Below are 18,633 nucleotides of genomic sequence, written 5' to 3'. Positions count from 1 at the left end.
ATACAAGCTTGTTCGATCCAAAAGGAGAGAGCACACTTCCAATATGCAGGAATTACTTCATTCATACACTATGTTTAGGTAACATTACAAGGTGGAGCTTGTTCAAGTTTAAATAATTTTGTTTGGAAATGACCACATTAAATCCCCCCCCCCCCAAATTCATAATGAAAACATCCAAAACAAAAGCAATAGATACATTATGTAATGATAATTGCATACGAACTAGACTGTTGGCTCTCACAAGCTTTGTTGTGGGCTACATGGAAAGATGGCCACTATTAACAGCCCTCTCAATTATAACCACACAAATAAGATGGTTACATAATGGTTTTCACACAGGACTAATAGTGAAAGGTTAGTGAGCCAAGGGTAATTTGATTGGTAGTCCAGCCGAAAGCACTCACAGGATTTAACACAAGATCCAAATGTAGCTGATCTCAGAAAGGTTTCTTTACTATACACTGCACCCAAGAAACCTCATGACATGCTGCATACATATGACAAAGAGTAAACACCGTCTGCTACCTTTTTTTAAAGGCTTCTGTTTTTATTAGATTACAGCAGACATCAACTGGTTTTTGAAAAGAGTATGCAGGACCTTGGCATAAATACAGTATTTATTGATACAGTATGTCTTGACCATGACACTACGGCGGAAGCAGTACATAAAGAGCTTGTATTGGTTTGTTTCTACTGTCTGAATGGAACTAGCACTAATTCTATTAAGCCAACATGTATGTATAAAGGCTATTACACGTGTATGTTCATCTGCAGAAACAACAAATAAATCAAATAAAGAAAGATATTAGAATATGATGCAGGCAGCATGATTCTGGATTTGTTTCAATGTGATTATTTCTTTCTGGTTTTGCCACTGACCGTTCTTTTTCTCTAACGTAGGTCCATAACATCACATGGTCAAACAAGCATGTTCCTTACAAGAGTGCAGGTTTGGCTGAGGCCAAAAATAGCACTTCAGAACAGTAAATAGTTTGATTTGATGTGAAGTAAGTCCACATGACAAGAGGGAACTGCAACGGAAGTTCAGCATTAGAAAACTGACTGAAGTATTGCCAACAGTTGTAGTGGTTCATTGTGTTTCATTACAAAATGTAGGACAGACCACTGTAAGACAGACCACTGTAAGACCAACTGGAGCGAAAAAAAGGGGCAAGTTGCCCCCATTATAAAATGTAACAAAATTCCCCCAAAATTTTACAAATCTGTAGCAATACAGAAAAAAATATATTTACAATAACCTTTTTTTTTTAAGTGTAATAATGCAGCAAATCCAGCTTTGGCACTCTACGATCACCACCTGGTCAGTGCTTCAGGCACACATTCAGTGCTCTGTGTCTTCTACTTCATCCTAAATCACACACAACATTACCACCATGTTTCTTTAAAAACGTTCTACGAAGTTAGCTCAACCTTGAGGAAATGTTGGGCACAAACTGGGATGGAACAAGCAAGAAATCATTTGTTCAGAAAATACAATATTCAATAATTAAACTCTTTCCTTTTCTTCTCAGCTCCTGTGTGCAACTGACAGTGGCAACTTTTCTCACCTGCAAGGAAGAAAAATTGTCCAGTCATTACATTTTATACAGTTGGAATAACACTTTCACAAGAGCCCTGATAATTCCCCAAAGGGATTAAAAAGCTATTCTACTGCCAGCAGTCAGGGCTTTCAATGCCTTGGTCCCATTGGTAACTAGGACATGTTGTGAAATGCATGCGTAAAAAAAAAACATGCGCTATTCTATAAAACCTGTGACTACTCCCAGACATCTATTAGTAAGAGACTGATTTCTATGTTGTTTTTTTGGAATGTTATTTAATCAAGTTTGATACACTTTCTTACCCTTTATCCAGTCACCCTTCCAGAAGCATCCTCCATCACCCTGTCTTTGTCCGAGACCAGTTCCTTAGCACTCATGAGTCCATCCATCCCCTTGGTTTTATCCATCCAGCTCCCGAACTCCTCTCGAAAGCCTCCATTTTGGCCACCATTCTGGCTGTCATCAGATGTGTTTTGTTTAAATTTTCCAGCAAACCATTCTTTGATCTCTTGGCTGCCAAGACTGGCATGCTCTGCTAGCCTCCCAATATCCTCCACCTTTGGTGCTTTTACTTCCTGGTAGCGTTTGATTATGCTGAAAGCATTCTCTGTGCTCTGTAGCGCCCCCTCGCCATTTTTCCCACTGCTGTTCAGTTTATGGAAAAGCTCCATCCACTCCAAGGTCCCACTCTTCAGGGCTGACCTGCTGTCCTTGAACCAGTGGACGATTTCTGTGCGAGCCAGGTCTGTCTGGTCCTCAAGCTGATTGTATTGTTCAGGGGAAGGCCACTGAGTTTGTGCAAAAACATCCTTGAGAAGCCCCAAGGATTTGCTGTCTAGAGGCACTGAACAAGTGGTGGTTGGGGCAATGATGGCAAGTGGAGAGCTTCTTGGATGGCCACCTTGTTTACACACACCATTCAGCGGTCCATGTTGTTGCTGCCGCTTATCAATGTACAGTCTCTTTGAGCCCATGGAGTTTAGAAGGGCTTGTTCAAGGTTGTCACGCAGCGCCCGGCGCTCTAAAAACCAGCTGTCAATTTCCTCCCGTGACAGTCGGGATGCATTTACCAGATTGTCAACGTCATTGTATGTTGGAGAGCTGTTTCTCTGGAAGTTCTCTTCTAGAATCTTCAGCTGCTCAGAGGTCTTTCCTTTCATTCTCTCCAAGAGTGGAAATTGAGTGGCGACTGATTTTTGCTGCTCTGGCTTCGATGCTAGCTCATTGTCCAACTGTAGAATGCCATTGTCTGCATGAAGCCCTTGGTCATGAACCCACTTTGCATCCCCTCGAGAGACACCATTGGCTTCCCCAAGAGGGGTGAGCACTTTGTCCTCTGAGAGACGTCCTCTGATATATCCGGCTTTCAGCTCTGTTATTTGCACTTTTGTTTTCTTGCTGTCTGGGGAAAAGCTAGGGAGCTGGAACGGGCCCTTGAGGGAAGTCCGCGCTGACTTGATTATGGTTGGCCTCCTCACTTGAGGGGCAATGAGAGGGGGTGAGATTGGTAACTTTAAGTCTAAAGCCAATAGAGAGTGGGTGATTGGAAGCTTGTATTTAGGGACTAATGAAGGAGGAGGCAGCATGCAACTCTTGAATTGAGGGGCGACAATAGGGGACACAATAGGTCTCTTCATCTCGGGGAAGACTGGAGAAGGTGCCATTGGCAGCTTGTTTTTGGGGTTCACATGTGGAGGTGCCATGGACAGTTTTCCTTTAGATGCCATGAGAGGTGCTGCCGAGGACCTCTTCATCTCAGAGGCAATAATAGGAAGTATTACAGATCTCTTCAGTTCAGGTGGGACTGGGGGTGGGGCCATGTGAAGTTTCTCTTTTCGGGGAACTGGAGGAGGGGCCATTAGCATCTTCTCTTTTGGGTCTTCTGCAGGGGCCGCCATAGGACGCTTTAAATCTGGGGCGAATGAAGGAGTTGTCAGGGGTCGCTTGAGAGGTTGCACATAACTGGCTACAGTCACTGCAACAGGAGCACAGGTCATGGTTGATCCATTAGCAATACTTGTCAGTACTAGACTAGACTGCCCAAAGCTAGTCTGAATAAGGGGCTGGGTGGCTTTGGCAGGCTGAGAGATTTGGGTAGGCGGAACGGTGAAAGTCTGATGCATGGGTGGGATGGAGCCATTGAACATTTTCTTCCTGGATTCCTCAACTTCCTCTGGTGACCAGGTGATGCCTTGCTTTAGCCGTTGGGTAGTGAACCACACCTTTATTTGCTCTTCTGGGTGCTTGGACGCAGCAGTGAGCCAGGACAGCTCAGCATGGGTTGGGTAAGGGAATTTGTTAAACGATGTCATTAGGGTTGTATTATTGTCCAATGAAGTATTATATTGGGTGGAGTTCAGAGGAACAGCAATTGTTGGTACAGAACTGAAGTTGGGTGGTCGTTGGAGCAATGGCATTACATATGAGAGCCCTTGAATGATCGTTGGGTCAGGAATGATCATCGTGCCGTTTATGTTCACAGCTGTGATTTGATCTTTTGGGATAAGGTTTTCCAACGGGTTCTCCAAGTCATTCCCTTGGTACAGGGAATGTATGTTAATTTTTGGCTTGCCGTTCTTCACCGTAGTTGGTTTTCTCGGTGGAAAAGTGAAAAAGCCGTTACTACCTTGTCCGTCTGCAGTATCGCAGACAACTGAATTGGTCTTGCCTTCGATTGTCTGCTCCAAGAGGGTCTGGTTATTCACTTTTATCCTCTTGAACTTGAAGTTGGTCTCTCCAGGGTGTTGGGTCTCATTGTGGTCTGTTAAAGAGTCAAACTTTTTGGTGCTGAAGTTGCACACGGCACACAGGTAGAGGGGGTTGAGTATAACATTAGGGTGACTGGAGTCTACGTGCTCTTTAAAGTCATTCAGGTTATGGGTGGAGAAGGTACAGTATTTGCACTCATAACCTCCATGCTGCCTCCGCCGGGGCATAGGATCAGCCTCTGCCACAACTTTTGCTTCTATAGTGTCTTGTAATGTCTGGTCTTGATTTTCAACAGACTTTGAAGACCCATTTTTGGTCACAATGTCAGTAGACACTTCCATTTCTTCCGAGTCATCCTGCTCCATCATGTCACTTACCCGGATCATGCAGGGGGTGGAGGATTTCCTGCGTCTGGACATTGCTGGTGACTGCTGTGAGATGTTATTTGGGTCAAAGGGAGGGTAAGTCTCCAGTGTTTGAGGAAGACCCTGCTCCACTTCTGTCCTGGGTTTGCAGTGGTGTCTCCTGCTGACTGTGGACGTCAGCTCCCGTGTGCGGCTTCATTAGAGTTCATCACAGATGTCATTCACCTGGAATAAAATGGGAAAAAATGAAATGTTAAAGGGGCAATCCGCAATTCAAAAAAGCTGACATCAAAATGATAGTTTTAGACATGTTGAGGCTATACAGTGTTTGTTTAAATTTACTTTGTATACAAACATTGGAGTTAACAAGCTTATATTTTGGGTTCTGTTGGGGTATGACAGTTAAAGTTTGTTAAACTAAGTTCATTAAGTATTTATAAGTTATTCTTCATGAATAAAATGGGTACATATCATTCATTGATAGTCCAAAAATGTATGTAGCAATGTAGATTGGCCCTGACATCACCTTCTAATCTCACTCTTGTAAAACTAGTTCAAAACTACAGCTATACAGTAGCTCTATAAATTCTACATATTAAATATCTACAGAGTGGGCCTAAACTGCAGAGCTGAGGTTTGACTTTCAATACAAAGTGTAACTTCAAAAGAATATCCTTGTGTCATTTTATGGTAGACTCTTCTGACATTCACGCAAAATCAAACGTTTTTGAGTGCCGAAAGAGTCATTTTCAGGCATTCTGAAGTGTAACATGTGCGCCGATGTTCGCACAAAGCAGAAAAACTAGGCCAGGGCCTGAGTGAGACTTGTGAAGGGGGGGGAGGGAGAGAAGTAAAAATCTAAGACAACTTACTTATCTAATAATGACAGTATCCGAAACCTTAATGTATTAGCCATTTTAAGTCATTGAACTTGTAGCTTTATCATTTTAATTCAATTTGTAGGCTACATGCAATGGTTCTACCCAAGCTAGCCTACAGTAACTAAATAACATTCATTTAGGCCTATAGTATATTTTATTACCAACAAACTTAATTTCCCCTAGCAAAACCCTGAACGTTTTTTGTTCAGGTTAATAGACAGAAGTATCATTATGCCACGTCAGCGTGGTTTTATCAATTGCATACCTAAGTCTGTCTTGACAAACTACATCTAGTTTAAAATACTCTGAACTTAAATGACACCTAGAACTTTCAACACCAGTCTGAAAATAGCATGACTATGCTCTGTAGGAAAACAACCATGTTAAATATTCATTAGCACCATGAGACGCGTGTCTAAAAAGCATTCATTAAATCAATCATTCATTATCCACACAGGGCCTGAAACAGTAAATAGGATACATCGTGTCAATGTGCCTAAAGGCACATGACACACCAAGAAATTGACCATATGACTTCCTTCCTGAAGTTTGCATACAGTATTGACTATTCATGTGACGCAGAAAAACAGGGCATGTTTTTAAAACAAAAAAACTGACAGCTCTAGGCCAATATTCTGTAATCAAAGTAATATTGTATAAAAAGCTTGGCAACAGTGTCTTCACTCTGTCTGTCAACATACTGGGCTGAAAGGGATCAGGTTTACTTGCAGTTAAAGAATGCAACATGCCATGTATCTCGTCACTTCTACCTGAACAACAGTCTATGGCATGACCACAAAAGATTCTCCTTAAAATATGGAAGATTATTCAAACACACTTGCCTCAAACATTATTCAGCCTCATCAAGGCAGGCCAAATTCTACTCAAACTTTATTTTTCATGCCCACATTGCCCAGAACTGAATAATAAACTCAAAGATTAATAAATAATTCTTATATAAGTATTTTATGGGCACGTCCTCCTTCCCAAATGAAATAGATTCAGTGGCTCCTTATAAAACGTACAAAATTAAGACTGCCTTAATTTCCATGGTGTCACTATGGCAACAGCAGAGACAGCGAGGTGCCCTTCTGCTACCTCACCGCTGCATATTAACGATTTCTTCTCACAGGTGCTAATTAGGCGAGGAGGGCTTGCTGTCGAGCAGAGCTCGGGCCAGCCACATTGAACAGCGTGTGGCGAAGGGTCCTCTGCAAACCCCGTCGGGACGATCCGTTCCGGCTGATCAGTGACGCTCGCCTGGGCAGGCCTTCACCACACCACGGAGGCAGCAGGACTGGGCTGATCAAACATGCATGAGCCTGTCTGTCTCGTGTCCTCGGGTAACTCTCAAAGCGCCAGGCAGCCAAGGGGGGACATAAGCCGGCCTCCAGACTGCCTGGGATATGACTTGAACCTCATACTGGCAGATTAACTCACTTCATAAATGGTGGCAACACCGACTGCCTAAAATCAAGGCAATTCCCTCTAAAGAAGACTGACAGTGACATATGCCAGGGATGTTCAGGGATATATACAGTGCAAAAAAGTGCTGAAGATTTCTAAGTGGTGCAGGGAACTCCTCCGGTGCCAGTTGAGAGAACAAATGCAATGAATCATCGTGGATGATCAATGTCCTGTGCAGCCAGAGCCGACTGGGTAAAACCCCTGAGGCAGCCTCTACAGAGTCACATACACACTGCCCTGCCCCGCAGTCAGCTCTCCATCACAACAGAGAGAGAGAAAGTAAGAGGGGAGAAGAGGGGACAGAGAAAAACAAGAACATGCTCAGTCTATGTTGGGTCCAAACCAATTCTACAAGTGAATAACGACATTTGTGATCAGACTGTAGGCTAATTACTAACACAAAAAGGAACTTCCTATTTACTATAAAACTATGATTATATCCTCTGAATATTAACACCAGTAAGGATAAGGATTCCTGTAGGATTTTAGACAACACCCCCTAAAGACAACGAGGCATAATTTTTTATCTCAAATGAAAACAGGTTTTCATTTCTTGTCCTCGAAAGCACCGACAGCAGAGTTCATTCAGCATCATGCAATCCAAACAAGCAGTTCTAGAAAGGATCATGTTCTCTTTTCCCCCTGTAGTCATTTCCAGATCAAAAGGTAGTGACTGACTGACATTCAATATCAAAGTCCTCAAATAGTGCAGTGCACTGAGGAAACTTTGCATGGGTCTGATTTCAAAAGCATGTTAAATCTAAGCTCATCGGCTAAATCTTGCTCCATTTGGTTAAACGTTTTGTTAAGAAGTGCTTTGCCAGTGAGAGGAGACTAAACCCAAATAATACAGCAGCTCATCTCAATGAGACGGGCAAATTTGAATGAGCACAGAATTCATTTAAATCTCATCAGGCCGCCCTTTAATACCTTATCAGTTCTGCATGGAGACAACGGACGTTATCTCATTAGTCCCCCTTTGGTGTTTCGTAAGTCAGTGTAGCCTAATTGAAGTGGTTAGACCGTTACCTTTTAGGGGAATAGCTCATGGGAAGTTATGCACTGTGCTGTTGTCTTTGGCAACATAGGTCAGTTTAATATCTTCAGTGTAGAACTGTACAACATACACTACATGACCAAAAGTGTGTGGACTCCAGCTCGCCAAACATCTCATTCCAAAATCATGGGCATTAATATGGAGTTGGTCCCCCTTGCTGCTATAAAAACAGCCTCCACTTCTGGGAAGACTTTCCAAAAGATGTTGGAACATTGCTGTGGAAACTTGCTTCCATTCAGCCATTAGTAAGACCGGGCACTGCGATTAGGCCTGGCTCGCAGTTGGCATTCCAATTCTTCCCAAAGGTGTTCGATGGGGTTGTGGTCAGGGCTCTGTGCAGGCCAGTCAAGTTCTTACACACCAATCGACAAACCATTTCTGTATGGACCTCGCTTTGACCATGGGTGCTCGACTACGGAAACCCATTTCATGAATCTCCCGACGAACAGCTCGTGCTGACATTGCTTCCAGAGGCAGTTTGGAACTCAGTAGTGAGTGTTGCAATCAATATTTTTTTTAAAGCGCTGTGCACTTCAGTGGCCCCATTCTTTGAGCTTGTGTGGCTTACCACTTCACAGCTGAGCTGTTGTTGCTCCTAGACGTTTTTACTTCACAAAAACAGCAGATCTAGCAGGGCAGAAATTTGACGAACTGACTTGCTGAAAAGGTGGCATCCTCTTCAGTAAGACCATTCTACTGCCAATGTTTGTCTACGGAGATTGCATGGCGGTGTGCTCAATTTTACACACCTATCAGCAATGGGTGTGGCTGAAATAGCCAAATCCACTAATTTGAAGGGATGTCCACATACTTTTGTATATAAAGTGTGTACAAATTCTTACAAAACCAATGTGCTACAAGTCAATAAATACATCTAAACACACACAAATACCGGGATGTAATAGGCGGGGGTTACATATCTATATAAATGGTAGTAGCATCATTGTGCAAGGGTTCATTCCAAACAACTCTTACCATGTTCAACCGTTATGCTCAGATTGATGCCCCTGAAACTTTGATGGCAGATTTGGGTCCAGGCTACAGGGGTGAATTTTCCTCAGACGGCCATGGGACTGGCATGTTGCTATGGAAACCGCCAAACCGGAGATAAGAGTGATTCAATCTACTCCAAGACCTTTTGATGGAAATTGTTTCGTTCCGATTAAATTCAGCGACGCGAGGGGCTTCTTTTTTATACTGTTGAAGGACATTCATTTATATTTTGGTTTGGAGTGTAATTGTCCATTTTTGGGCCAACAATTGTGTTAAATATTCCTATTGCTTCTTGTCCTTAGTGTTTCTTCACGTTTATTCTCCTGCGAATATATCACAAACTGATGTTTGACGTTTTTATGATGTAAGAGACAATCTCTAAACTTAGTCTTTGAAATGAAAAGTACAAACAAACACACAGACAAAGGATTAGAACTGTTTAGGCAGAATCCCGTCCCGCCCACCTATGAATAAAAGGGACGAGACCACATGACATCCACAGGGACTGCTGTTCTCAGAGAACTGAGGACTCCATCTTGTCCGCAAACTCCACACATTAAAAGATGTTTATTTCAAAAACACCAGCCAAGCAGGGAAATAGTTTGGCTGCACATCCTGTGCTGCTTGTTTAAGCTCCGATATGGAAAACTGCAACATTTTTGTGTTTTGTTCATGCTTTCCTGCTTACACCCCTGCAGACAAAGAAACAATTGATCCTTACATTGTGGTAAAGCAGGGTTTGTGGTCACTAAACAATGGCAAAAACTCAGTAAATGATTTTCTGCTGACCACTGACCTGCAGATGAAAGGCCAAAACGTCAACCCACTCAAATTTGGAGCTTGCTTATGAAAAGTTATGAAACAATACATTAGCCCATTACAGTGTGATGCTGTAATCTGTGGTGGAGAAACCATTCATTTGTTAGTGCAAACAGACTGGGAAAAGGGCTACGTAGAGGAGAGGCACTCGTTCGTGTGTGTGTGTGTGTGTGTGTGTGTGTGTGTGTGTGTGTGTGTGAGAGAGAGTGAGAGCACGCGCTGGAAGGGGTGTGTGCTGAATCACTGTGTGGTAGCCAGCTGCTTCTCTACATGTGGGGATGTCCAGCAGGAACTGGAGCCAGTGGAGCGGCAGACTCCATGGCTTCTTTCCCAGAGAGTTTAGAGGGGATGTCTGGGGGGAGAGAGAGAGAGGGGGACAAGGGGGTCTGATGGAGACGAGGCGGAAGGAGTGGGCAGAGTTTTCGGCTGTTGTTCGACAGCAAATACATATATTTTGCCAGACACATGGTCTAGGGAATAAAACTGTATCAGAACTTGTAGCAAGGGGACTCCCGAGTGGCGCAGTGGTCTAAAGCACTACATCGCAGTGCAACTAGAGATTCTGGGTTCGAGTTCAGGCTCTGTCGCAGCTGGCCGCGACCGGGAGACCCATGGGGCGGCGCACAATTGGCCCAGCATCGTCTGGGTTAGGGGAGGGTTTGGCTGGCAGGGATTACCTTGTCCCATCGCGCAGCGACTCCTGTGGCGGGCCGGGCGCAGAGCACGCTGACACGGTCGCCAGGTGTATGGTGTTTCCTCTGACACATTGGTGCGGCTGGCTTACGGGTTAAGTGGGCACTGTGTCAAGAAGCAGTGTGGCTTGGTTGTGTTTCGGAGGACGCACGGCTCTCGACCTTCGCCTCTCCCAAGTCCGTACAGGAGTTGCAGCGATAAGACAAGTCTAACTACCAATTGGATACCAAAAAATTAAAAAATTTAAAAAAAACTAAAATGGGGGCAACAGATTATCCTGGCAGGTATTTTTGTCTTCATAGACAAATGAAGGAGACTGTCCGTCTAAAATATAATGTTCATCCAACAATGTATGCATGTAGGTAGGATGCATGCGAGATGAAGTTTCTAACACTGTCCAGGCAGGGTGTAAGTGAATTATGAGAGCAGCCAAAAATATGGCTAAAATTAGGCAAACAAAGTATGGAAGTTGAATTAAGCCTCCCATGTACCAAGGACAAGCACACAGGTGAGATTCAAGGAGAGGGACATAGATCACTTGATGCCAGAGAACACATTGGGAAGAGCATCTGCCATTAAGGTGTGCTTGTCATCAGGTATGAGATATACATTATGTGTGAGTGTTTACATTGCAGTTCGTTGCATGGCTTTTAACGTTGGGCATTCTTCATGGTTGTATGGGAAGCTGTTGAAAGACCTAGTCTAAATCTGCACCAGAATCACTGTTTTCCTGACAGATATGAATTATTCCATTACCACTGGCAAGGTAGGAGACATCACTAGGGTGAACTGCTTTAATGGTGGAGGTCGAAGAGAACTAATGTAGTGACGTGTGAGACGGATCAAAGACTGTCATGACCCTTGGTGACACGCCATTGCACGAATAAACAAACCCCAGATGGGTCTCGCTCAAACATCCAAATAAATACTGAAAAGTGCAATTTGTTACGCGGCCCATTAATTCCAGACACAATATTCACTTATCTGTACCAAAACTCATTATTTATAGTAGATGGAAAAACATAGGCTAGATGCTGTATATTGTATGGTTGTTTCCCTGAAAAAGTCTGAGGAATCTACAATGAACTTGAACCAGATGGGAGAAGCAAAGAGGTGTTGTCAAATTTTAGGTGAATGAAGCATCTACTACACTTTAATAAACCCTGAATGAACCCTTTAAGATAACTTTGAGACACATTCATCTTGCAAGAAATTTGTGAAAAATGTGATCCATGTGTGTAGTGATTACCGTGTACAGTATTCTAGAGGTAACACTGGAATTCTGGAATTCCCTTTGCTGCATGTCAACCATCTGGGATGGAAACACTTTCAGCGTAAACTTAGATGACAAAAAAAAAGAAAAGAAAAAACTGTAGGAAGTATGTAGAAAATACAATGGACACAAATTTTGGGTCACTTGAAATGAGTTGCAAAATGAATAGTCAAGACGTTGACAAGGTTACAAATAATATTTTTTTTATTGAAATAATAATTGTGTCTTTCAAACTTTGCTTTCGTCAAAGAATCCTCCATTTGCAGCAATTACAGCCTTGCAGACCTTCGGCATTCTAGTTGTCAATTTGTTGAGGTAATCTGAAGAGATTTCGCCCCATGCTTCCTGAAGTACCTCCCACAAGTTGGATTGGCACTTCTTATGTACTATACGGTCAAGCTGCTCCCACAACAGCTCAATAGGGATGAGATCCGGTGACTGTGCTGGTCACTCCAATAGACAGAATACGAGCTCTGCTTCTTCCCTAAATAGTTGTTGCATAGTTTGGAGCTGTGCTTTGGGTCATTGTCCTGTTGTAGGAGGAAATTGGATCCAATTAAGAACTGTCCACAGGGTATGGTGATAGCCTTCATTTAAGATCCTATTAACCCTGTACAAATCTCCCACTTTACCGCCACCAAATCACCCCCAGACCATCACATTGCCTCCAAAGATGGCGTCAAGCACTCCTCCAGCATCTTACATTTTTTCTGCATCTCATGATTGTTCTTCTTTGTGATCCGAACACCTCAAACTTAGATTAGACTGTCCACATAACACCCCCCCTCTCCTCTGTCCAGTGTCTGTTCTTTTGCCCATCTTAATATTTTCTTTTTATTGGCCAGTCTGAGATATGGCCTTTTCTTTGCAACTCTGCCTAGAAGGCCAGCATCCCGGAGTCACCTATTCACTGTTGACGTCGAGACTGGTGTTTTGCGGGTACCATTTAATGAAGCTGCCAGTTGGGGACTTGTGAGGCGTCGGTTTCTCAAACTAGACACTAATGTATTTGTCCTCTTGCTCAGATGTGCACCGGGGCCTCTCACTCCTCTTTCTAGTCTGGTTAGACCAGTTTGCACTGTTCTGTGAAGGGAGTAGTACATAGCATTGTATAAGATCTTCAGTTTCTTGGCAATTTATTGCATGGGATAGCCTTCATTTCGCAGAACAAGAATAGACTGACGAGTTTCGGAAGAAAGTTCTTCATTTCTGGCCATTTTGAGCCTGTAATTGAACCCAGAAATGCTGATGCTCCAGATACTCAACTAGTCTAAAGGCCAGTTTGATTGCTTCTTTAAAATCAGGACAGTTTTCAGCTGTGCTAACATAATTGCAAAATCATTTTCTAATGATCAATTAGTCTTTTAAAATTATAAAACTTAGAGTAGCTAACACAACGTGTCATTGGAACACAGGAGTGATGGTTGCTGATAATGGGGTCTCCGTACGCCTATGTAGATATTCCATAAATTATTTTAAAAAAGCCATTTCCAGTGTAGACAATTAACAATGTCTACACTGTATTTCAGGTCAATTTGATTAAAATAAAATAAAAAAATGGACAAAAAGTGCTTCTTTCAAAAACAAGGACATTTCTAAGTGACAAACCTTTGAACGGTATTGTAAACATTTTAAAATACCATCATCGTTGAGAACTAACAATCACAAAATAAAACTGCTAGACAGCCAGGGAGAATTGAAAAATTCCCAAAACAATGAATTTGGCAGTTTATATTGTTATCATGTTTGAGCTATGGCTAAATGCATAGAATCAGTGGAAATTTGCTTTAAAAACCGCCAAATTCTAGAATTGCAGTAAATTAGCTTTAAAACGGCAACATTTTCTCTCTGGTCCATGGCAATATGTGTAGAATTGCAGGAAATTAGATTTAACACTGTAAACATCTCTCAGCTCAATGGATACATTTGTAGAATTGCAGGATTAAAAAAATAATAATACTAAATAATAATAAATGTTAAATGTTAAATAATACAAAATATTGGCTTAAAATGCTAAAATTTCTACACCGCCGATGCGGGGGCCTCTAAAATGATATATAAATTCAGCCGCACCGACCACGCCCATTGCCATACCCCTCCCGTCACGCCCACCACCTAAACCTCTTTTTGACCCCACTCTGTTACAATGTAGTTTGATAGTTATGTTCTTCACATTACAGTCTCTGATAAACCCATACTACATCAAATCAAAGTTGATTTGTCACATTCAAAGGATACAGGTGTAGTGAAATGGTTACTTGCATAGTAGTCTTTTGTTTAGACATGTAACTAGCTAGCTAAACAGTTATTTTTATATTTACCCTTTTTTCCCCCTCCCCAATTTCATGGTATCCAATTGGTAGTAGTTACAGTCTTGTCTCATCGCTGCAACTCCTGTACGGACTCCGGAGAGGCGAAGGACGAGAGCCATGCATCCTCAGAAACACAACCCAACCAAGCCGCACTGCTTCTTGACACAACGCACATTCAACCCGGAAGCTAGCCGCACCAATGTGTCGGTGGAAACGCCGTACACCTGGCGACCTGGTCAGCTTGCACTGCACCAGGCCTGCCACAGGAGTCTAGTGCGCGATGAGACAAGGATATCCCTGCCGGCCAAACCCTCCCCAACTTGGACAACGCTGGGCTAATTGTGCGCCGCCCCATGGGCCTCCCGGTCGCGGCCGACTGCGACAGAGCCTGGGCTCGAAACCAGAATCTCTGGTGGCTCAGGGTAATAATCTTAGACCACTGCGCCACCCGGGAGGCCCCCTAGCTAGTGACACAATTAACCAAAATCCCAACACATAACGTTACTACCCTGCATGAATCTGCAGGTAGCTAACCAACCAGGTTCAATGTTTGCTAGGTAGCTAACATTACGCTACAACTAGTAATGCAAATGGCTCAGATGCGTGTATGATCTGTGTAGCAATATTATTTGTAAGGTTAGTTAGCGAGCCAGCCAGCTAATGTTAGCTACCTAACTAACATCACGCTTTAGTTATTTTACCCTTATACAGTACCAGTCAAAATAGTTTGGACACCTACTCATTCAAGTGTTTATTTTTGACTATTTGCTACATTGTAGAATAACATTGAAGACATCAAAACTATAAAATAACACATATGGAATCATGTAGTAACCAAAAAAAAGTGTTAAATCAAAAATATATTTTAAATTCTTCAAGGTAGCCACCCTTTGCCTTGATAACAGCTTTGCACACTCTTGGCATTCTCTCAACCAGCGTCACCTGGATTTCTTTTCCAACCATCTTGAAGGAGTTCCCACATATGGTGAGCACTTCTTGGCGGTTTTTCCTTTCCTCTGCGGTCTGACTCATCCCAAACCATCACAATTGGATTGAGGCCGGGTGACAGTGGAGGCCAGGTCATCTGATGCAGCACTCCATCACTCTCCTTCTTGGTCAAATGGCCCTTACAGAGCCTGGAGGTGTGTTGGGCCATTGTCCTGTTGAAAAACAAAATGATTATCCCATTTACACCATCTCACCTGGTTTGGGCTATCGCTGTAGAATGCTGTTGTAGCCATGCTTGTCAAGTGTGCCTTGAAATCTGAATAAATCACTGACAGTGTCAACAGCAAAGCACCCCCACCATCACACCTCCTCCTCCATGCTTCACAGTGGGAACCACACATGCAGAGATCATCCGTTCACCTGTGTCTCACAAAGACACGGCGGTTCACGGCGGTTGGAACCAAAAATCTCAAATTTGGACTCATTCTACCAAAGGATAGTTTTCCACTGGTATAATGTTCATTGCTCCTGTTTCTTGGCCCAAGCAAGTCTTCTTATTGGTGTCCTTTAGCAGTGTTTTTTTTTGCAGCAATTCGACCTTGCAATCCTGATTCATGCAGTCTCCTCTGAACAGTTGATGTTGAGATGTGTTTTACTTGAACTCTGAAGCATTTATTTAGGCTGCAATTTGAGGTGCAGTAAACTCTAATGAACTTATCCTCTGTAGCAGAGGTACAGTGAGGGAAGAAAGTATTTGATCCCCTGCTGATTTTGTACATTTGCCCACTGACAAAGAAATGATCCGTCTATTATTTTAATGGTAGGTTTATTTGAACAGTGAGAGACAGAATAACAACAAAATTCCAGAAAAACGCATGTCAAAAGTTTTATAAATTGATATGCATTTTAATGAGGGAAATACGTATTTGACCCCTCTGCAAAACATGACGTACTTTGTGATTACCAACAAGGGTTTTGCCACAGAGGTCAGACGTTTCTTGTAGTTGGCGACCAGGTTTGCACACATCTCAGGAGGGATTTTGTCCCACTCCTCTTTGCAGATCTTCTCCAAGTCATTAAGGTTTCGAGGCTGACGTTTGGCAAATCAAACCTTCAGCTCCCTCCACAGATTTCATATGGGATTAAGGTCTGGAGACTGGCTAGGCCACTCCAGGACCTTAATGTGCTTCTTCTTGAGCCACTCCTTTGTTGCCTTGGCCGTGTGTTTTGGGTCATTGTCATGCTGGAATACCCATCCACGACCCATTTTCAATGCCCTGGCTGAGGGAAGGAGGTTCTCATCCACTCATCCAAGATTTGACGGTACATGGCCCTGTCCATCGTCCCTTTGATGCGGTGAAGTTGTCCTGTCCCCTCAGCAGAAAAACACCCCCAAAGCATGTTTCCACCTCCATGTTTGATGGTGGGGATGGTGTTCTTGGGGTCATAGGCAGCATTCCTCCTCCTCCAAACACGGCGAGTTGAGTTGATGCTAAAGACCTCCATTTTGGTCTCATCTGACCACAACACTTTCACCCAGTCCCCTGAATCATTCAGATGTTCATTGGCAAACTTCAGACAGGCATGTATATGTGCTTTCTTGAGCAGGGGGATGACAGTCCTTCACAGCGTAGTGTGTTACCAATTGTTTTCTTGGTGACTATGGTCCCAGCTGCCTTGAGATCATTGACAAGATCCTCCCGTGTAGTTCTGACCTGATTCCTCACCGTTCTCATGATCCCTGCAACTCCACGAGGTGAGATCTTGCATAGAGCCCCAGGCCGAGGGAGATTGACAGTTCTTTTGTGTTTCTTCCATTTGCGAATAATCGCACCAACTGTTGTCACCTTTCTCACAAAGCTGCTTTGCGATGGTCTTGTAGCCCATTCCAGCCTTGTGTAGGTCTACAATCTTGTCCCTGACATCCTTGGAGAGTTCTTTGGTCTTGGCCATGGTGGAGAGTTTGGAATCTGATTGATTGATTGCTTCTGTGGACAGGTGTCATTAATACAGGTAACAAACTGAGATTAGGAGCACTCCCTTTAAGAGTGTTCTCCTAATCTCAGTTCATGTTCATTACCTGTATAAAAGACACCTGGGAGCCAGAAATCTTTCTGATTGAGAGGGGGTCAAATACTTATTTTCCTCAATAAAATGCAAATCAATTTATAACAGTTTTGACATGCGTTTTTCTAGATTTTGTTGTTGTTATTCTGTCTCTCACTGTTCAAATAAACCTACCATTAAAATACATAGACTGATCATTTCTTTGTCAGTGGGCAAACGTACAAAATCAGCAGGGGATCAAATAAATCAAATCAAATTTATTTATATAGCCCTTCGTACTTCAGCTGATATCTCAAAGTGCTGTACAGAAACCCAGCCTAAAACCCCAAACAGCAAGCAATGCAGGTGTAGAAGCACTTTCTTCCCTCACTGTAACTCTGGGTCTTCCTTTCCTGTGGTGGTCCTCATGATAGCCAGTTTCATAATAGCGCTTGGTTTTTGCAACTGCACTTGAAGAAACTTTCAAAGTTCTTGAAAGTTTCCACATTAAGACATGAAGGTCAGTCAAAGTAATGGACTGTCATTTCTCTTTGCTTATTTGAGCTGTTCTTGCCATAATATGGACATGGTCTTCACCAAATAGGGCCATCTTCTGTATACCACCCATACCTTGTCACAATACAACTGATTGGCACACATGTTAATTGAAACGCATTCCTGGTGACTAAAGGTCGACCGATTATGATTTTTCAACACCGATTATCGATTATTGGAGGACCAAAAAAGTCGATACCGATTAATCAGCTGATTTTTTAAATGTATTTGTAATAATGACAATTACAACAATACTGAATGAACACTTATTTTAACTTAATATAATACATCAATAAAATCTATTTAGCCTCAAATAAATAAACATGTTCAATGTGGTTTAAATAATGCAAAAACAAAGTGTTGAAGAAAGTAAAAGTGCAATATGTGCCATGTAAGAGAGCTAACGTTTAAGTTCCTTGCTCAGAACATATGAAAGCTGGTGGTTCCTTTTTGAGTCATAAATATTCCCAGGTAAGAAGTTTTAGGTTGTAGTTATTATAGGACTCTCTCTCTATACCATTTGTATTTCATTAACCTTTGACTATTGGATGTTCTTATAGGCACTTTAATATTGCCAGTGTAAGAGTATAGCTTCCGTCCCTCTCCTCGGGCTCAAACCAGGAACACAACAACAACAGACACCCTTGAAGCAGCGTTACCCATGCAGAGCAAGGGGAACAACCACTCCAAGTCTCAGGGCGAGTGACGTTTGAAACGCTATTAGCACGCACCCCGCTAACTAGCTAGCCATTTCACATCGGTCACACCAGCCTAATCTCAGGAGTTGATAAGCTTGAAGTCATAAACAGCTCCTGGCAAACACACAAAAGTGCCTGCTGCTGCCTACCATCGCTCAGTCAGACTGCTCTATCAAATCATAGACTTAGTTATAACGTAATAACACACAGAAATACGAGCCTTAGGTCATTAATATGGCCGAATCCGGAAACTAT

At 42.8% G+C, this 18,633-nt stretch overlaps 1 protein-coding gene across 3 annotated transcripts in view; it reads right to left on the bottom strand.

Moving 5' to 3' along the window:
- Positions 1-514: 514 nt before the first annotated feature.
- Positions 515-18,633, bottom strand: part of LOC115131586 (zinc fingers and homeoboxes protein 2-like) — a 30,555-nt gene continuing 12,436 nt past the window's right edge. For 2 of the 3 annotated variants that reach the window (XM_029663405.2, XM_065020476.1), the window contains exons 3-4: positions 1,865-4,861; positions 515-1,568 (exon numbers count right to left, since the gene is read on the bottom strand). In XM_029663405.2, coding sequence (XP_029519265.1) covers positions 1,868-4,690 — 2,823 coding nt within the window. In that variant the 5' untranslated portion in view covers positions 4,691-4,861 and the 3' untranslated portion in view covers positions 515-1,568; positions 1,865-1,867. Of the gene's footprint in view, positions 1,569-1,864; positions 4,862-14,869; positions 15,292-18,633 lie in introns of those variants that run through there. The other variant, XR_010464335.1, reaches the window with a different exon arrangement.

The sequence above is a fragment of the Oncorhynchus nerka genome, linkage group LG7, assembly GCF_034236695.1.
Source record: "Oncorhynchus nerka isolate Pitt River linkage group LG7, Oner_Uvic_2.0, whole genome shotgun sequence".
NCBI classification, from domain to species: Eukaryota; Metazoa; Chordata; class Actinopteri; order Salmoniformes; family Salmonidae; genus Oncorhynchus; species Oncorhynchus nerka.
Note: the sequence above shows the minus strand (reverse complement) of the source record. Positions and strands in the feature narration are given on the sequence as shown.